This window comes from Ipomoea triloba, chromosome 10 (assembly GCF_003576645.1).
Source record: "Ipomoea triloba cultivar NCNSP0323 chromosome 10, ASM357664v1".
Lineage (NCBI taxonomy): Eukaryota > Viridiplantae > Streptophyta > Magnoliopsida > Solanales > Convolvulaceae > Ipomoea > Ipomoea triloba.
This window is the reverse complement of record NC_044925.1, coordinates 27,768,430-27,789,937: the sequence shown is the minus strand read 5'-3', so window position 1 is coordinate 27,789,937 and position 21,508 is coordinate 27,768,430. Positions and strand designations below refer to the sequence as shown.

At 38.3% G+C, this 21,508-nt stretch overlaps 5 protein-coding genes across 5 annotated transcripts; 4 read left to right on the top strand and 1 right to left on the bottom strand.

Moving 5' to 3' along the window:
- Positions 1-1,527: 1,527 nt before the first annotated feature.
- On the top strand, positions 1,528-2,775 carry LOC116033428. The gene has a single exon (XM_031276171.1). It carries the CDS (start codon positions 1,528-1,530, stop codon positions 2,773-2,775), a length of 1,248 nt encoding a protein of 415 aa, XP_031132031.1.
- A 574-nt stretch (positions 2,776-3,349) lies between these two features.
- Positions 3,350-4,501, top strand: LOC116033427. The gene has a single exon (XM_031276170.1). The coding sequence runs from the start codon at positions 3,350-3,352 to the stop codon at positions 4,499-4,501; it is 1,152 nt and encodes a 383-aa protein (XP_031132030.1).
- Positions 4,502-6,109: 1,608 nt separating this feature from the next.
- Positions 6,110-6,901, top strand: LOC116033426 (L-type lectin-domain containing receptor kinase IX.1-like). Its single transcript, XM_031276168.1, has one exon. It carries the CDS (start codon positions 6,110-6,112, stop codon positions 6,899-6,901), a length of 792 nt encoding a protein of 263 aa, XP_031132028.1.
- Positions 6,902-11,060: 4,159 nt separating this feature from the next.
- LOC116032931 (L-type lectin-domain containing receptor kinase IX.1-like) lies at positions 11,061-13,503 on the top strand. Its single transcript, XM_031275677.1, has one exon. The coding sequence runs from the start codon at positions 11,133-11,135 to the stop codon at positions 13,164-13,166; it is 2,034 nt and encodes a 677-aa protein (XP_031131537.1). The 5' UTR covers positions 11,061-11,132; the 3' UTR covers positions 13,167-13,503.
- Positions 13,504-14,325: 822 nt separating this feature from the next.
- Positions 14,326-16,591, bottom strand: LOC116033425 (L-type lectin-domain containing receptor kinase IX.1-like). The gene is made up of 3 exons (XM_031276167.1): positions 16,478-16,591; positions 15,981-16,427; positions 14,326-15,888 (listed from the first exon to the last, which is right to left on the bottom strand). The coding sequence occupies exons 1-3, from the start codon at positions 16,589-16,591 to the stop codon at positions 14,464-14,466; spliced, it is 1,986 nt and encodes a 661-aa protein (XP_031132027.1). The 3' UTR covers positions 14,326-14,463.
- Positions 16,592-21,508: the final 4,917 nt, after the last annotated feature.

Genomic DNA, 21,508 nt, shown 5'->3' with positions numbered 1-21,508 from the left:
TAAAGGGTCAACTAATAAATCTAGCAATTAGATTTAATCATTGGGAGACTCTTTCACAATCTTAGATAGTGTTAGGAACCCCGAGTTATTGATTTTGATGATACCGAACTATACGAGGAGACCCCTAACTTTTGTGTAAGTCTTTAGAATAGATTATGCTCTGTATCTTAGTTTACAGGATAACCGAATCCTTAGTATTTTTCGAACACTAAGGATCTAAGTCTCCTGTACCGAAGATATGAAGACTTAAATCGAAGAGTAATTTATCCAAAGAGTTGAAGATGCGAAGAAACGAAAACTTGGAGAACCGAAGACTGGGATCTTAGGTCGAAACATGGAAGGGCCAAGCTCTTATGACCGAGCAATCAAAAGTGTGATTGACTCGAGGAGATTAAGAGAAATGATAAGGTCAATCATTCTCTCTCTCAACCAAGGCAAAGACATTCTCTGATAAGTTGTCTTGTCTACTGCCTTGAGAATGAGTATAACTAAATGTCATTTTGGATCCTATGTAACGATCCCTATGAGCATTTAATGATTGTCACCTTTTTGAGGGACAAAAGACAAATTGTCCTTGCACAAAAGTGAACAAACGGCTAGAAAGTACTGACATTCTGAAAAGGAAGAAAACAATACCCATTGGATATTACACACTGGACAATAGGTTTTGAATTTCATTTTCCCTCCAACGGATATGAAATTCCACCTATAAATACCCTTGTCCCATCTCACTTTGACAAGGTTGAAAAATACGCGAAATATTGTCTATCAAGTGAAAAACTTTCAGTGTGATATTCATAAGCTTACAAGTGATATTCAGATTTCTTTAGAAGTTCTTGTGTGATTAAGAAGTTGATCAAGGAAGAAAGGCACAAGAAGTTCAAGTTGGAGAATCATCACAATCTTTCAACCATCTCTACAAGTGAAGTAGAAAGAAGCGGAGTAAACTTGGAAGAAGTTGAAAAACCTACAACAACAAGGCTGCCGGGCTTAGTGATCAAAGGAGCTTGTTGTAACGGAATTTGTACTATAACGGGGAATATAGTGCAAACCTTCACGCGTTGTGAAGAAGAGTGGAGTAGGCTTAGTTAACAGCCGAACCACTATAAAAACTCTCTCTCTCTCTCTCTATATTTACTTTACGTCTTGCATTGCATATATTACTCAAACCTAATATCTTTTACAAGATTTATCAAAGTGCAAAGTTAAGATAAAACTCGATATAATCGTTCCGCTGCGTTTATCTCTTTAGACAAAAAGGTTTTCAAAAACCTCTTGTGAGTCTATTCAACCCCCCCTTCTAGACTCACATCTCTACCACCGGGACCAACAAGTGGTATCAGAGCAAGTTATCTTGAACGGTGGACACTCTGTGTATACTGCCTGGTGATCCTTTTTGAAAAATTTATCAAAATATTTTCAAACTTTGCACTATGTCTAAAATGGAACATCATAGGCATTTTTCTTATGTTTAACTTGGATAAGTTTGATGATTGGAAAGTGCGCATGCAGGCTCACTTGTCTGCCATGCATGATGAGATGTGGGACGTGATAACTGATGGACCCATCCAGATACTACAAGTGAACCCCAATCGTGTTGTTTCCGATCCGACATCACCAGAAATGATTCCAAAGGAGAAATCCTTGCTAACTACCGAAGAGAGAACCCGAGTAAATCTCGACAATATAGCCAAGGATATACTCTACAAGGCATTGGACGAATCATTGTTTCTGAGAGTAAGGAAGTGCAAGATTGCTAAAGACATCTGGGATGTACTCATGCTCATAGGTGATGGAGACGAACAAGAGAAGGAGAACAAGCTGACGATTGCCATGAAGAAGTTTGAGGATTTCAAACTCAATCCGAAGGAGTCCATAACTGAAATGGAAGCTCGGTTCATAAAGTTATTGATGGAAATCAATGATCTTGATGAGAAAAAGCTAACACAAAAGGAGATAAACTTGAAGATTCTCCGAGGACTACCCAAAAGCTGGGAAATGAAAGTAGTAGCTATGCGTGATCATAGAGACCTCAAGACAACAAGTACTACTCAGATCTTTAGTGATCTGAAAGCCTACGAGTTCGAGAAGGAAGCTCAAAATGATGAAGAACTGGAGACGAGAAATATAGCCTTAGTTGCAAATCATCAATTTTCATCATCAACACCAAGGTCAAATTCTAATCCCTCATCTGATTTTTTCACTGATGATCAACTTGCTTTGTTCATGAGAAGGTTCAAAAGATTCATGCGAAAGAATCAATCCTATGATAACTCTGACAAGACGAGAAGAACGAAGTACCGAAACAATGACAAGGCTAGCGGATCCAGAACACATGAGAAGGATGAAATACAAGTGCTGTGTTATAACTGCCGAAAACCCGGACACTTCAAAGCTGAATGTCCATATCCCATCGTCAAGAAGCATCAGGATGAACACAACTACAAGAAGAATTCGGGAAGTTATCACAACCCGAAGAGTGCATCAAATAACACTGACGAAGAGCCAAACAAAAACCAGAAGAATGATAGGCGTTGGAAGGCTCTAGCTGTAGAAGAGAAGTCAGAAGAAAAGAACGACGAGTCATGCACTTCCAGCTCCAGTTTAGAAAGTGACAGTTCGGAAGATGAGAAAGGACTACTATGTCTTTTCAGTCAAGAGGACTCGGATGAAGAACTGTGCCTTATGGCAGATGAAGAAGAGGTAACTTCACAAAACCACTCTTCTCCGAATCCACATATCATGAAAACCCTAGGGAAGCATTCGAAAGAATGATGAAGAGTTTTGATGGTATTGAGGATTCACACCTCAGACTCAAAGAAGAGAATGCCAAGCTATTGGCAGAAAGACAAGATCTCGAGGACTTAAGATCCAAAAATGCTGAGATGCTTGAATCTATAAGCCAGCTTGAGAAGCAAGTTCATCTTCTTGAGGAAGAGTGTAAAGCGAAGGATGATAGAGAGAAAAATTTGCGTGCGGTACTTGCGACATTTACAAATTCATCCAGATTAATGGATCGAATGGTAGATGATCAAAGACCATCAGGGAGTAGAACCGGACTTGGTTATAGCTCCAGCTCTTATCAACATGTTCTCTTAACACGACCAACTGATCCTTCTACTAGTGGAGGTTTAAGTTCTGTGTTTGTCCAAGGACAAATTGAAAATCTTGAGCCAGTGATTAACGCCACAAATGGAACAGAACCACAATCAACGAGTCGATCTAATGATTCGACTGAAACACGTATTGTGGAACCTACGAGAGAAAATTTCCAAAACGGTAACCCGAGAAGTCATCAGACCCCTCGGTATAGNCCAATCGTGTTGTTTCCGATCCGACATCACCAGAAATGATTCCAAAGGAGAAATCCTTGCTAACTACCGAAGAGAGAACCCGAGTAAATCTCGACAATATAGCCAAGGATATACTCTACAAGGCATTGGACGAATCATTGTTTCTGAGAGTAAGGAAGTGCAAGATTGCTAAAGACATCTGGGATGTACTCATGCTCATAGGTGATGGAGACGAACAAGAGAAGGAGAACAAGCTGACGATTGCCATGAAGAAGTTTGAGGATTTCAAACTCAATCCGAAGGAGTCCATAACTGAAATGGAAGCTCGGTTCATAAAGTTATTGATGGAAATCAATGATCTTGATGAGAAAAAGCTAACACAAAAGGAGATAAACTTGAAGATTCTCCGAGGACTACCCAAAAGCTGGGAAATGAAAGTAGTAGCTATGCGTGATCATAGAGACCTCAAGACAACAAGTACTACTCAGATCTTTAGTGATCTGAAAGCCTACGAGTTCGAGAAGGAAGCTCAAAATGATGAAGAACTGGAGACGAGAAATATAGCCTTAGTTGCAAATCATCAATTTTCATCATCAACACCAAGGTCAAATTCTAATCCCTCATCTGATTTTTTCACTGATGATCAACTTGCTTTGTTCATGAGAAGGTTCAAAAGATTCATGCGAAAGAATCAATCCTATGATAACTCTGACAAGACGAGAAGAACGAAGTACCGAAACAATGACAAGGCTAGCGGATCCAGAACACATGAGAAGGATGAAATACAAGTGCTGTGTTATAACTGCCGAAAACCCGGACACTTCAAAGCTGAATGTCCATATCCCATCGTCAAGAAGCATCAGGATGAACACAACTACAAGAAGAATTCGGGAAGTTATCACAACCCGAAGAGTGCATCAAATAACACTGACGAAGAGCCAAACAAAAACCAGAAGAATGATAGGCGTTGGAAGGCTCTAGCTGTAGAAGAGAAGTCAGAAGAAAAGAACGACGAGTCATGCACTTCCAGCTCCAGTTTAGAAAGTGACAGTTCGGAAGATGAGAAAGGACTACTATGTCTTTTCAGTCAAGAGGACTCGGATGAAGAACTGTGCCTTATGGCAGATGAAGAAGAGGTAACTTCACAAAACCACTCTTCTCCGAATCCACATATCATGAAAACCCTAGGGAAGCATTCGAAAGAATGATGAAGAGTTTTGATGGTATTGAGGATTCACACCTCAGACTCAAAGAAGAGAATGCCAAGCTATTGGCAGAAAGACAAGATCTCGAGGACTTAAGATCCAAAAATGCTGAGATGCTTGAATCTATAAGCCAGCTTGAGAAGCAAGTTCATCTTCTTGAGGAAGAGTGTAAAGCGAAGGATGATAGAGAGAAAAATTTGCGTGCGGTACTTGCGACATTTACAAATTCATCCAGATTAATGGATCGAATGGTAGATGATCAAAGACCATCAGGGAGTAGAACCGGACTTGGTTATAGCTCCAGCTCTTATCAACATGTTCTCTTAACACGACCAACTGATCCTTCTACTAGTGGAGGTTTAAGTTCTGTGTTTGTCCAAGGACAAATTGAAAATCTTGAGCCAGTGATTAACGCCACAAATGGAACAGAACCACAATCAACGAGTCGATCTAATGATTCGACTGAAACACGTATTGTGGAACCTACGAGAGAAAATTTCCAAAACGGTAACCCGAGAAGTCATCAGACNAGAAAATTTCCAAAACGGTAACCCGAGAAGTCATCAGACCCCTCGGTATAGACCTCGCGTACCGAACCATCATGGTCGTATCGCAAATGGTCAACCACTTGGGAATAACCAATCTAAAAGGAAATTCCAAGGCAATAAGAGGCAACACAAGGGTATGCCTCAGGGAAGACCGAACTCTTACCCGAGTAATGTCAAGAATTTCAAAAAGTTCCCTAGCAAGCATAGAGGTGGGGAAGGTACTCTATATCCTAGTGATAAGGATTAGATTATGGACTATGAACCAATGACAAGAGCAAAATTTCTGCTCCATCATAGACATAAACAAACCTCATACACTAGAGTCAACACGAATAAACCAACACCTCCTCTTCAAAAGGTTTATTCATCGAAGTCACCTCAAGCCTACTATGCTATCCCTTATGATTATCGCGTGTTTAACGGGTATCGTGGACCGAGGATGAACCTTACGAGTTCTAGGTATGCATGGATGCCCAAGCTCACTGCTAACCGACAAGGACCCAAGAAGGTATGGGTACCTAAAAACACTTAATCTTTGAATGCAGGGAAACAGGACCATCTGGTATGTAGATAGTGGTTGCTCGAGACACATGACTGGAGATAAATCAGAATTGAGTAACTATAAAGCAAAGAATGATCCTAAAGTAGTTTTCGGTGGGAACTCAAGTGGACGAACCATGGGTACCGGAGATATCATGAAGAATGGTTTAATCATCCAAGAAGTCTCTTATGTTGAAGGATTAAAGTTCAATCTTTTGAGCACAAGTCAATTTTGTGACAAAGGATACAAAGTTATATTCTCACGAGATGTATGTCAAGTTATCTTAGAACTATCTCATGAAGTTGTCTTAACAGCAAAACGAAGAAAGAATATGTATGTTGTCACGTGGGAAACAGTAAGACCGAATACTTGTCTAATCGCCAAAAGCAAGAAAGATCTGAGTTGGGAATGGCACCATAAACTCAATCATCTCAATTTCAAGGCCATCAACAAGCTTGCAAGAAAGGAACTGGTTGAAGGATTACCGAATGTAATCTATGACAATGATAAAGTATGTGAAGCATGTCAAAAGGGAAAGCAGATCAAGTCTTCGTTCAAAACGAAATCTCTCATCTCTTCAAGAGAAAGTCACCTTTGAATTGGGACCTCAGGTATAAAATTGCACAAGGCTTGGCTTCAGCTCTGTCCTGGGAACAATGTGTACTGCACAGGGACATTAAGTCCAGCAATGTCTTGTTAGATTCGGACTTCAATGCTAGACTAGGTGATTTCGGGTTAGCTTGGCTTGTTGACCATGGAAATGTAGCCGAAAAAACAATATCTGGAGGAACACCAGGGTGCCTAGCCCCAGAATGCGCTTTAACATACAAGACTAGTAAAGAATCAGACGTGTATAGTTTTGGAATTGTTACATTAGAAATTGCTTGCGGACAGAAAGCAATTCTTGGCAATGAACCAGGGGGTGGTGTGAAAATGTTGGTGGAATGGGTTTGGGATTTGTATGGAATGGGAAAGCTATTGGAAGTTGTAGATCCGAAGCTAGGCAGAAACTTTGTGAAAGAAGAAATAGAGCAATTAATGATGATTGGGTTGTGGTGTGCTCACCCTGATAGTAATTGTCGGCCAAAAATAAGCCAAGCTTTACATGGTCTTAAATTCCAAGTACAGCTGCCCACCCTTCCAGCACAGATGCCTAAGCCAATTTACTCAACTTCATATTTAAATCAGCAGTGGCAGATACTTGAGGGCCATAGGAGCTCCAGCAACAACAGTTGTCCCTCACGTTTCACTTCATCTTCCATCATGGATGCCGCTTCTTCATCATCATCTGCCTCACATTCGCACACGCACTGATAGCACAACATTCTTGGCTTCCCTATCCTCATTTCGATTAATCAAAAACATTTTGTACTGTGTGTCTTTTTATAGATATATTTCTGTGCTCTTGCAGTCTGCTGTGGACGCGCGCGTCCACCCGGGCGTCCATCAGAACGCTCGCAGAAGTTGAAGTCTGGACGCATTTATCGCAGCGAACGCGCCCGTGGACGCGCGTCCACCCGTGCGTCCATCGCGGAAAATTGGCGGTTGGGCGAGATTTAAAAGGGGAATTGAGCCATTTTGCAGGAGATCCATCACATTTTCATTTTAGATTAGTTTAGAATATTTCTCTCTCTAGAATTAGCCTAGAGAGATCTCCCCCAATTCACTCCACATTGCAATTCTTAGTTTAGATTAGAATTAGAGAAGAATTCCATTGTTGCAAGATTGAGATCTACATTCAATTTCAAGTTCAAGGTTTAATTTCAAGCTAAGTCTTCCTTTTAATTTCTTGTCATTACTTTCGCTTTTGCTATTTCAATTTCAAGTATGATTAGATAGATCTTTGTGGATTTGGATTGAGCAATGTTGTATGGATATTCTTGAGCTTTGAATTGATTAATTAGGTTTTGCAATTGCTTTGACTATGAGTTTGATTGTGTGAATGGTGATCTTCGTTGAATCTTGTGTGGGAATGATCAACCTATATGAGAGATGTTTGGAGAAGGAGTCTCACTTACGAGAGTAAGGTTACTCCTTAGCCTAGCCTAGCACATTTCCCTCTCACCTTTGAGAAAAGGGAGAAGTGGAAGATAAGAGGCACATAACGTGTTTGACAAAATGCCTCTCCTAGCCTAATGATCACAATGATGACATTACGGTCTAAGGAGTGAGTCCATTGACCACGAGAGTGGCGGTGGTGTTGGTAACCTTGTCTCATCTTCATTATCTAAGTGTTGCTAGCCTAATATCTTAGGAAATCAAGGATACCTATATGAGTTGCAAGATCCAAATCCTCCTTTCCAATTGATTGTTTCCTTTGTTTGTTCCTTATTTTCATGATGTTTCATGTGCATTTTCTTACTATGTTTGGGTTAGCTTTCAAACACTAAACACTCTTGTGCTTAATCCCCTTACCGCTTGAACTCCCTCCTTGCCATCCTTTGAGAACGATACTCGGAAATCTTTCCGTTTTAACACCTATTCCTTTCCATCCACCGCGAAAACTACACCCATCAAGTATGAAATACTATTGTAACAGAAGGTTATGTTGAGTATTAAGATTTGAACTATAGCTATGGAGTTAGTGTTTTCTTCCATTGTTATATTCGGCACTTGAGTAGATCCTTTATTTGTTATAACAACTAGTTATTTCTTTGCTGCTCTTTTTTGAATGTGAGGGATACTTGAGTAGATACTCATAAACACCAACATAGGAAAGAATAGCATAGACACCCCACCCTGGCCTTATTCCTTTCCATACACTCATCACCCCTAATTCCTTGCAATAAACCCTCCTCACGGGGAATGGGGTCATGATCGGCCTCATGGTTAGCTAGAATAGGTTAAACCATGAAATTAAAGCTAATGCTCATGGTTACACCTAAAGGATATAGTGAATGGGGTGTGGAGTGAAATGATTTAGGATAAAGTGTAGGTGTAACTAGTGCATTATTTATTTCATACCTGAGTGGTGAGGAGAGACTATAAAATGGATTCCCAAAAGTTTTTAACAAAAAAAAATAAAAGTATACAACCACATTTTTAAATCTTCAATAATGTATATTCTGTGGGCCACGGGCATGACTGAGTTGCAGCTAGCGACAGGGGCTCCAATCAGCTTGTTTTTTATTTGCTTTGCAGTCTTCCGTAGTCAAGTGTCACATTGTGTCCATCCCAAAACATTCATGACCCCAAAAATTCTGTCACTTTGATCATCTAATTGTAACCTCATGCTATAACAATTTCAAGATTTGACCAAATAACTCGTTAAACGACCCAAAGCATCTTTTAATTTTCTTGTCAATAATTCAATAGGTGACAAAATCAACTCAATAAGATAACAAATAACAAACAAAAAATACTAAAAAAATGCAATAAAACTAATAATTTAAGTTAGGAAAAATGATCAAATAATAGACTCTCAAACTTTATCTAAAAAGTCAATTAGATACCTAAACTTTTTAAAGTTGTAATTAAACCCCATTAACATTTTATTTTGAAGCAATAAAGCCCATAAACAAGTTAGTGACATGTGATAGCATGTCACTTGAAATTCGGCATTATTTCTGACCAAAAAATTGATCGTCGGTGATCGACTCATCGCCGACAAAGAGAGGCGACTGCAAAAGTCGTCGGAGAAGGCGCTGACGACGTGCTGGTCGCTGACGGTGATTTTTTTTGTCAGAAAAGATGTCGGATTCTAAGTGACATGCTATCACAGGTGACTAACATGTTTTTGGAACTTTAAGAAGTTTAGGTAGTTACTTAACTTTTCAGATAGAGTTTGAGGGCCTATTTGATCATTTTCGCTTTAATTTAAGATACTTATTAGGTAAGGTCACCCACAACCATTTGCTTATTAAACTTTTTTTAAAAATCCATTCCTGCTTAGTTATCGTGGCAATATTTATTTATTTATTTATTTTTAATAGACGATTAGAAATTAATCTAAATGCATTGTTATAAGTGAAATTATTCTTTTTTAATTTTAAATAAGTGTTGTATTAGAAATATATTGATATGGCTAAGCATGTGATATTATAGTAAATTTTAACAAAAATGTTACTATTTACTAATATTAAATCATAAGTATATATTATTTAAATTCAAATCTTATAAATAAATTATAAATGATATATTATAATTAAATCAACTCTAATTGTTTTTTTACATTTAACAGTTGTAAAATTATAAATTATCTATATAATACGGAGTATTATTTTTGAAATTATAATAAATAAAATCATAATAAAAAATAATTGAAATGATGGTGGATCCACATATATGTTCCTCTAGTCGACAAGGCCAATAGACTACTTGCTAAGAATTAAACTTGTATGATTACTATAAGCTAATATGCTGACCAACTTAATTGAGGTTACTCCCCATTAGTAAGATATTTGGTTTTGGTGTAGATTTAGTAGTTCCTACCATGTGCATTGTTGATGATCTAATTAAGGAGTAGTTTGACTTTTGTAAACGGAACTTTTTCCAGTTTTAAAAGAAGTTTTGACGTGTAGTTGTTTTCATGATATTAAAAAGTTTTATTTTGGAGATTTTTTTTTTGAGTAAAGAAAAATTTTATTGATGAAAATGTCTAGGAGCAGAAAAATCTCGAAGATCGTACAGAAAGGATGAGCGGACCGAAATAGGCAGTAAATCAAAAGAAAGAAAACAAATCGGCCTGGTGCAAGAGAGTCCGACAGAAGCTAAAGCATCAGCAACTGAATTGGCTTCACGGTAGACATGGGTGACCGTGTCTATTTTCTAATGTTGCATAAGTATGGATAAGATATTTTTATTTTGTGAGTTTAGAAAAAATTGTTTACTTGTAAATTTTCATAGCAGGGAGTAAAAGTTAATAGTAAATTTGAAAGTAGAGGACGGACAGGAGGGATAGAGCAAATTATTGTGTGGGCCATAACAAAAAGTACATTTTTAATATATTAAAAGTACGTTATTTGTATACTAACTGGTAATGTACTCTACTAAAAGTATATTATTTGTGTATTAAATATATATTACTCCCTCCGTCCCATTTTATGTGTCGGGTTCGGTTAACGAGGCTTGACTGAAGTTATTTTTAATCCAATTTTTCATAATATTAATTTTTGTATTAATATACAAAATTTATATATTTAGAAACTACACTAAAAGTACTATTAAACACAAAAAAATCAAATTTAAAAATAAGTAAAAAATACTAAAGAAAACATACAAAGAAGAAAGAGTTGTTTTGACCAATGAATAGTAAGTAGGACAGATAAAATGGGACAGAGGGAGTATTTGATAGTATGGTCTACGAAGCTGTGTGAATCATTGTTGGATGATTGGTTTAATAATGGCTAAGTAGTTGGGAGGCCAATATGTCCTTAAAGCAGAACATGCAATTGACCCCGGCAAATCAAGTCTTCCTTGGCTAGATCGAGCAATTACTATACCTGCAAGTAAGTTCACCATTGTTAGAGGTAGAGGTAGCAATTACGAGTGACCATCGTATCAATACATCTAAACAATATAATTTCTGAGCCATATAGCAGCTGCCATGTGCAGATTCTTGGATTTCTCTGTTTTTCTATTCCTTGTTCTTCCCTCTTTAGTTTCTTCACTCTCATTTGATCTGCCAAGCATTAGTCCTAAGTATACAAATGTGCACATCAATGTGGAAGGAGATGCAAGTATCACAAACCAGGGCATCCAACTCACACCATATGAACGCGAGGAGGTGTTGAATGGCAAAGCTGGTCGAGCCACCTATGTTGAATCCTTGCATCTATGGGACAAGGCTTCTAGAGAGTTAGCTGATTTTACCACCAATTTCACTTTCAACATCGACTCGGATGGTAATTCTAGCTTTGCTGATGGACTCGCATTTTTCTTGGCCAATTTTTCCAGCCCTTTCAATGGAACGTCCATTCAAGGTGGGGGTCTTGGCCTTATGAATGAAACTCTACCTATATCCCCAGATCCTTTTGTTGCTGTGGTGTTCGATACTTTCTCACACCAAGAGAATCGGCCTAGGACGAATGTAAGTATCAATGTTAAGTCTATGCTAAATCCTGGCAGTATAAAACCATGGTTTAACAACATCACTCAGGGAATGGATAACAATGCTTCAATTACTTATAGTGCTAGTTCCCAGGTTCTCCAAGTGGTTTTTACAGGATTTTGGAAAGGTCAAAAGACGACAGAAAGCCTTAGTTACAAGGTTGATCTCAGGGAAATCTTGCCTGAATTCGTTAGCGTTGGCTTCTCAGCAGCAACAGGATGGTTCTTTGAGAAAAACAGTGTCAGCTCGTGGCAGTTCAATTCCACTTCACTGAGGTCAGGCAGTGTTTTGCTTTCTCCAGCTTCAAGCCCCCCTCCAAAAGGAAAAAACAAGAAACAACTAGTGATAGGGTTGAGTATTTGTGTTTCAATTATAGTTGCTCTATTGTTGGCTCTAGCCATCAATACCTGCCATAAAAAGGTTCCCGATCTTGGTCAGGACATGGATAGTGAATTTCAAAGGGTTAGCAGTGGTACTAAAAAGTTCTCATACACTGAATTGCAGACTGCAACTAACAACTTTGCAGAGGGGCAGAAGCTTGGAGAAGGGGGGTTTGGAGGGGTTTATAGAGGTTTCTTAAGGAGCCTAAACTTGGATGTGGCTGTCAAGAGAGTCTCAAGTGGGTCTAATCAGGGGATTAAGGAATACGTAGCAGAAGTAAAGATCATCAGCCAATTGAGACATCGAAATTTGGTGCCACTTTACGGTTGGTGTCACGACATCAACAGAGGTGAGTTACTTCTTGTTTATGAATACATGCCTCAAGGCAGTTTAGACTCCCATCTCTTCAAGGCAAAGTCACCGCCTTTGAATTGGGAGCTCAGGTATAGAATTGCACAAGGCTTGGCCTCAGCTTTGCTCTATCTTCACGGAGGGTGGAAACAATGTGTATTGCATAGGGATATTAAGTCCAGCAATGTCCTTTTGGATTCAAGCTTCAATGCTAAACTAGGTGATTTTGGGTTAGCATCGCTTGTTGACCATGAAAATGCACCTCGAAAAACCTTAGATGGTGGAACACTCGGGTATATAGCCCCAGAATGTAGTTCCACATTACAAACAACCAAAGAATCGGATGTGTACAGTTTTGGAATTGTTGCATTAGAAATTGCTACTGGGCAAAGAGCAATTCTTGTCAATGAACCAGAAGGTGTGAAAATAACCTTGGTGGAATGGGTTTGGAATTTGTATGGAATGGAAAAGCTAATAGAAGCTGCAGATCCTAAGCTATGCGGAAACTTTGAGAGGCCAAAAATGGAGAAATTAATGATGATCGGGTTGTGGTGTGCTCATCCTAATAGTACTTGCCGACTAAAAATAAGCGAAGCTTTACATTGTCTTACATCCTCAGAGCAACTGCCCCCCCTTCCACAAAAGATGCCTAAGCCAGTTTACCCAACATCTTTTTCAAGTCAGCATTGGCAGATACTTGAGGGCCATACGAGCTCCAGCAACAACAGTTGTCCCTCACGTTTCACTTCATCTTCCATCATGGATACATCATCTACCTCACATTCACACACACACTGATGGCAACAACATTCTTGGCTTCCCTATCCTAATTTCAATTAATCAAAAACAGTGTGTACTGTATTGTGTGTCTTTTTATTGATATATTTCTGTGCTCTTGCTATTAAGTCATTGTCTAGGGGGTCAATTATGAATTATGCATGTTTGCTGGATGAATAATGATGTTGGACATAGGGTTGAACACCCATTACATATTGCTATCTCTTGTATTTATCTCTGCTTTGTATTTGCAATTAAAGTAGTATGCATAAGAACATTGGTGATTGAAAATGTAAGAGTATGAGATACTATTGTAATGAGCCTTAAGATTTGAACTATAGCTATGGAGTTAGTACGTGTTTTCTTCCATTGTTATATTCGGCACTTGAGTAGATCTTTTATTTGTTGTAACAACTACTTATTTCCTTTGCTACTCCTTTTAGGAAAAATCTAGAAGACTAGGGTGACTTCTTCAAACTAGAAAGATTGGTGAACATTAATAAATCGCTAGCAAGAATATTCAACGTCTTTGTACGTATCTTAGCTTGCTAAATCTAGTGTTGGGTAGAAATTATTTTTCAAGATGAGCTAGCTAGCACAATTATATTATATTGGGTGAAGAATATTAAACTTCCATCTAAATAAAATAATAATTTGGTGGTGAGTGTGTGAAAAGTGAATATCTAAAGCACTCAAGAGGGAAGAGACTATAAAGAGGATTTTCTAAAGTTTTTAATAAAAAGACAAATTCTACCACCACATTTTAGGAAAAGGGATGTATAAAGAGAAATAAAAATTACTAATATTCCCAAGTATACACAAATTCCTTCAAAGAAACCATAAAAATGAACATTTGAGATTGACATTAGATATACATTTTTCACACAGTAACTATAAAGTCGATCATGACCCCATTCTCCGTGAGGAGTGTTTATTGCAAGGAGTTAGGGGTGATGAGTGAATGGGAAGGAATAAGGGTTGGGTGAACACGATCGACCACATGGTGCATTGTGAACTTTGAGATCGAAATCCAAGGTGATTAACCTTACATCTACTTTGCGAGAAAATGATGGAAAGACTTAAGAAACGATGGTTGATTATGTCATTAGAGTATAGTAGAGATAAATATATACAAAAGGTAATATGGCATGATATTATGTGCTCAATCCTGTATATCTAACATCATTATACATCTAGCAAACATCCATAATTTACCCCCTAGAAATGACTATAACAACCACACAGAAACCTGTAATTAATAGATAGAGAAATGTTTTTGATTGAAACTAAGATGGAGAAACCAACAATGTTGGTGTTATCAGCGTGTGCGAAAGTGTGGGACAGATGCCGAAGAACTTGCATCCGAGATCGAAGATGAAGTGAAACGTGAGGGACAACTGTTGTGGCGGCCAGAACTCGAATGGTACTCAAATGTCTGGGAATGCGAACTCGAAACTAAGGGCACATTAGAAGAAAATGAGTAAACTAGCTTAGGCATCATTGATGGAAGGGTGGGCAGTTGCCCTTGGAATTTAAGACAAAGTAAAGCTTGGCTTATTGGTGGGCGGGAGTTACTATCAGGGTGAGCACACCACAACCTGATAATCATTAACCGTTCTATTTCTTGTTTCTCAAAATTTCCGCATAGCTTAGGATCTGCAGCTTCCAGTAGCTTTCCCATTCCATACAAATCCCAAACCCAATCTACCAAGCTTTTCCCACCCTCGGGTTCTTTAGTAAGAATTGCTCTTCGTCCGCATGCAATTTCTAACGCAACAATTCCAAAACTGTAGACATCTGATTCTTTGCTGGTTTTGAATGTGAAGAGGCATTCTGGAGCTACGTACCCTGGTGTCCCTCCCAAATAAGTCTTTTCGGGTGCTGTTTCATGGTCAACCAACCAGGCCAACCCAAAATCACCAAGTCTAACATTGAAGCTTGAATCCAACAGGACATTGCTGGACTTAATGTCCCTGTGCAATACACATTGTTCCCACTCTTCGTGAAGATAGAACAAAGCTGAGGCCAAGCCTTGTGCAATTCTATACCTGAGCTCCCAATTCAAAGGTGAGTTTATCTTGAAGAGATGGGAGTGTAAACTACCTTGAGGCATGTATTCATAAACAAGCAGCAATTCCCCTTTCTCGTGACACCAACCGTGAAGTGGTACCAAATTTCTATGCCTCAATTGACTGATGATCTTTACTTCTGATGTATATTCCCTAATCCCCTGATTAGACTCACTTGATACTCTCTTAACAGCCACATCCAAGTTTAAGTCCCTCAAGAAACCTCTGTAAACTTGACCAAACCCTCCTTCTCCAAGCTTCTGCTCCTCTGCAAAGTTGTTAGTTGCACTTGCCAATTCACTGTATGGGTACCTTTTAGGACCACTCCCAGCCTTTTCAAATTCACTATCCATGGCCTGATCAAGAATAATCTGATTGTTTCCCTTTTCTGCTTGTGTCTTCTTTAGGCAGGTAAAGATGGATAAAGTCACCAATAGGACAACTAAAACAGGAACCCCAATACTCAGTGCTGTCACTAGTCCTTTCTTCGTTTTCTTTTCTTTTGGGTTAGCATTTGGGCTTGGGCTAGTGGGGGGTGTAACTATGGGTGGCTTATAAGGAGAACTTGGAGGTGGTGACAAAGAAACATTGCCCACCGAAGAGGAATTGAACTTCCATGAGCTGACAGTGTTACTCTCAAAAAAGTTCGTGCTGTTGCTGCTGAGAAGCCAATTCTAACAAATTCTGGCAAGTATTCCTTAAGATCAACCTTAAAGCTAAGGCTGCTTGTGAGGTACTGGCTATTCCAATATCCTGTGAAAACAACTTGAAGAATCTTGGAAGTAGCACTATAAGTAATGCAAGCATTATTAGGCATCCCCATAGCGATGTCGTTCAACCATTCTGTGATATTAACAGTCTCTAACACAGATTTAATGTTTATACTTACATTTGTCTGAGATCGATTCTCCTGGTGTGAGAATGTGTCAAACACCACGGCAACAAAAGGATCTTGGGATGTTGTTAGATGCCGATCCATAAGGCCAATACCACCACCACCAGTGAGTGTTGTATTGGATGGAGTCGAAACGTTAGCCAAGAAGAAGGCCAGTCCAGAGGCATATCTACTGCTGCCATATGAGTCTATGGTGAAAGTGAAATGGGTGGTAAAATCAGCTAAATCTCCAGAATCCTTGTCCCATAGGTGCAACAATTCAACATAGTTGGCTCGACCAGCTTTGTAATTCGGTTCAGATGGTGTGAGTTGGATGCCCTGGGGTGTGATATAGCCATATAGGCATCCCCTTCTAGTTTGATGTGCACAGCATCATCAGCTGGACTGATGCTAGGCAGATCAAATGAGAGCGAACAGGCTAACGAGGCAAGGAGAAGGAATAGAAAGGCTGAGATACTCAAGAATCTGCACAAGGCCGCCATGGATTAGAGAAAATGCAATGTTTATACTCAATTGCTAGCTCAAACAATGGTGAACATGGTTTGGGTTCTTAAGAAATAATCCATGTAGTAGTGGATCTAACCAAGGAAGACTTGCTTTGCCAGTCCACTCTAAGGACTCTTGGTCCCCTCATACTTTAAGGACCCCGTCGAATGCTCCCTCCAATGGTGCAAAATTGATCCAAAATTATGAAGGCTTAAAGCGACTGGCAAGTCTTGTTTATAGTATGTGTGTTATGCCCAGGTTCAGCCATTATGCTTCGCTAGCTGATTGGAGGACCAATCGTTATATTTGGTCCACAGTGCACTGTGGACCCTGGTTCGAAACGACGTTGTTTCAAATGTTATTGTTTCAAATGTTAGTGGACGGTGGACACAAATGACTTCAGGGAAAAACTTGAAGGAATACACAGAATATTGACACAACTACACAGAAATCATCTTTCTAACATTCGAATACAGAAAACTGTGGACCCTGATTCGAAATGACGTTGTTTCAAATGTTAGTGGACGGTGGACACAAATGACTTCAGGGAAAAACTTGAAGGAATACACAGAATATTGACACAACTACACAGAAATCATCTTCCTAACATTCGAATACAGAAAACATATCACAACCTATATTTAAGTACCCCTAAAATGAACACACAGAATCGCAGTCTACAATTCACAGAATGCCTTCAAAGAATACACAGAAAATGAAAACACCAAATACACAAACACATCACCCCTGTGTTTAAGTACCACAAACATGAATACACAGAATTATTGTCTAGAATACACAGAATGATTTGAGAGAATACACAGAATATTGACACAATTACACAGAAATTATCCTCCTAACATTCAAATATACAAAGCACGTCACAACGTATGTTTAAGTACCCCTAACATAAATACACAGAATCGTAGTCTACAATACACAGAATGCCTTCAAAGAATACGCCGAATATTAACACAAATACACAGATCGACCGAAACGGGAAACGTAATATTCAAAAAAACAAATTGTTAATTAAAATGATCAAAACAACGTCATTTTGGTATGCATTGTGCACACTGGTCCACGATATAAATTGCCTTCGAGGACTTGAATTGATGCTATTAGAGGTTTGTGGCTCAAAATCCCAATTAAGCCTTTAATTTAGTTAGGCTTTATTCTTTTATTCTATTTAATTTGGCCTTGACTTCCTTAGCATACATTATTTGTTTTTTTCAGACCAAAAAATTAAGAGTTGATTTTTAATTAGTGCGGGGAAGGAGTTTTTTTTTTTTTTTTTGTGGTTTTTAACTTCTGCAAGAATGATTTATTTGTGACTGCACTGCTGACAAAATGAAAGGAGAAAAAGTTAAATAACATGGGCAGGTGCAGGTTTCGATCGCTTAGCTCGCGCGCGTAAATAATGAAGTTTTAATTTATTTATTTTTTGTTTTCTTTTGCTGACCAAGTCATAATTTTTCTTTTGTTTTTTTTTCCTCTTTACTTCCTCTCTCCTCCTTACTTTCTTTTTTAGTGGCTTCTTAAAAACTGCACCAAGAAACAAATTGATATTGATGCTCTTAGTTGGCTTGACTGGCTTCGTTTTCCGAGTCCACCAATGTGAGTTGAATGGCAGCGTTTGTGATAGTTGCATTTCCTTCCACTATGATGCGCACATCTTTATCCTTAGGACCAATGCTTGTCAAATCAAATGAGACTGAACCAACTAAACAGGGAAGCAAAAGGAATAGAAAGGCCAAGATATCCATGAATCTGCCATGGCTAGCGCAGCTTGGGTTTTCTTCGCCAACTGTGCTGCTGATACTGAGATAGGAGCTTCACTTTTTTGATAGGGATAAGAATTAAACGTGGAGACGGAAAAACTATCTTTTTTGAAATCCAAAAAATTATATAAATTTTGATTATTTCTAGGGAGAGGTGTTAAATTAATTGACACATATATCTAATTTAATATTTTAACGACATGTATGTGTTAAATAAAATAGGGTGATTTGGGGTGACGAGGGAACTGCAACTACTGTCCTTTACATGGTAAATTTTGTTTATGTGTAATAATCTGTAACACACATAAGAGAGGTTAATCGCACTAAAAAAGTTATGTGTGACAGGCTTAAAATGTGTTGGTAAATATTAAGCTTCTGACCTTCAACTCCAATTTGCATTCATATGGTGATAGAAAGTTTCTTCGCATGGCGCCATCATGAACCTTGATTTTTCGATCACTACTTGTGGTTGGAAAGTTTAAAATTAAAAAATAAAAACAAAAGTACAAATTAACCATGGTTTAGCAACCATGGGCCATGGAATTCCAGCAGAAACCCAAAGACAGAGTTGTGTTTTTACCCGTGTTGGTTGGGCAACCATGAACCGGCAAATTATATTGTGCACCACGGTGCACATAGCAATGTGCACCACGTACTTAAACGACGTCGTTTTGAGCATTGTAAACTAATCCGTTTTTTTTTGGAAATCACGTTTCTCGTTTCGGTCGGTCTCTGTATTTATGTTAATATTCTGTGTATTTCAGGCAATCATTCTGTGTATTCTAGGCAATCGTTCTGTGTATTCTAGGTAACCGTTATGTGTATTCATGTTAGTAATACATGTTGTGATGTGTTTGTGCATTCGAATGTTTAGGAAGATGAGTTCTGTGTATTTTGTGTAAATATTCTGTGTATTCATGTTATTAACACAAGTTGTGATGTGTTTGTGCATTCGAATGTTAGGAGGATGAGTTCTGTGTATTTTGTGTCAATATTATGTGTATTCTGGGCAAACATTCTGTGTATTCTAGGCAAACGTTCTGTGTATTATATATAATGATTATGTGTATTATAGATAATGAATTCCCTGGAGTCATTCGCGTCCGCGTCCACTAACATATGTGTATTTTGTGTCAATATTCTGTGTATTATAGGCAAACATTCTGTGTATTCTAGGCAAACATTCTGTGTATTCTAGGCAAACGTTCTGTGTATTATAAATAATGATTATGTGTATTATAGATAATGNGTTTTTTTTTTTTTTTTTGTGGTTTTTAACTTCTGCAAGAATGATTTATTTGTGACTGCACTGCTGACAAAATGAAAGGAGAAAAAGTTAAATAACATGGGCAGGTGCAGGTTTCGATCGCTTAGCTCGCGCGCGTAAATAATGAAGTTTTAATTTATTTATTTTTTGTTTTCTTTTGCTGACCAAGTCATAATTTTTCTTTTGTTTTTTTTTCCTCTTTACTTCCTCTCTCCTCCTTACTTTCTTTTTTAGTGGCTTCTTAAAAACTGCACCAAGAAACAAATTGATATTGATGCTCTTAGTTGGCTTGACTGGCTTCGTTTTCCGAGTCCACCAATGTGAGTTGAATGGCAGCGTTTGTGATAGTTGCATTTCCTTCCACTATGATGCGCACATCTTTATCCTTAGGACCAATGCTTGTCAAATCAAATGAGACTGAACCAACTAAACAGGGAAGCAAAAGGAATAGAAAGGCCAAGATATCCATGAATCTGCCATGGCTAGCGCAGCTTGGGTTTTCTTCGCCAACTGTGCTGCTGATACTGAGATAGGAGCTTCACTTTTTTGATAGGGATAAGAATTAAACGTGGAGACGGAAAAACTATCTTTTTTGAAATCCAAAAAATTATATAAATTTTGATTATTTCTAGGGAGAGGTGTTAAATTAATTGACACATATATCTAATTTAATATTTTAACGACATGTATGTGTTAAATAAAATAGGGTGATTTGGGGTGACGAGGGAACTGCAACTACTGTCCTTTACATGGTAAATTTTGTTTATGTGTAATAATCTGTAACACACATAAGAGAGGTTAATCGCACTAAAAAAGTTATGTGTGACAGGCTTAAAATGTGTTGGTAAATATTAAGCTTCTGACCTTCAACTCCAATTTGCATTCATATGGTGATAGAAAGTTTCTTCGCATGGCGCCATCATGAACCTTGATTTTTCGATCACTACTTGTGGTTGGAAAGTTTAAAATTAAAAAATAAAAACAAAAGTACAAATTAACCATGGTTTAGCAACCATGGGCCATGGAATTCCAGCAGAAACCCAAAGACAGAGTTGTGTTTTTACCCGTGTTGGTTGGGCAACCATGAACCGGCAAATTATATTGTGCACCACGGTGCACATAGCAATGTGCACCACGTACTTAAACGACGTCGTTTTGAGCATTGTAAACTAATCCGTTTTTTTTTGGAAATCACGTTTCTCGTTTCGGTCGGTCTCTGTATTTATGTTAATATTCTGTGTATTTCAGGCAATCATTCTGTGTATTCTAGGCAATCGTTCTGTGTATTCTAGGTAACCGTTATGTGTATTCATGTTAGTAATACATGTTGTGATGTGTTTGTGCATTCGAATGTTTAGGAAGATGAGTTCTGTGTATTTTGTGTAAATATTCTGTGTATTCATGTTATTAACACAAGTTGTGATGTGTTTGTGCATTCGAATGTTAGGAGGATGAGTTCTGTGTATTTTGTGTCAATATTATGTGTATTCTGGGCAAACATTCTGTGTATTCTAGGCAAACGTTCTGTGTATTATATATAATGATTATGTGTATTATAGATAATGAATTCCCTGGAGTCATTCGCGTCCGCGTCCACTAACATATGTGTATTTTGTGTCAATATTCTGTGTATTATAGGCAAACATTCTGTGTATTCTAGGCAAACATTCTGTGTATTCTAGGCAAACGTTCTGTGTATTATAAATAATGATTATGTGTATTATAGATAATGAATTCTCTGAGTCATTCGCGTCCGCATCCACTAACACCGAAACGACGTCGTTTTACGTACGTGGTGCACATTGCTATGTGCACCATGGTGCAGGGTATAACGATTGCCATGAACCACCCACAAAAACCCAAAG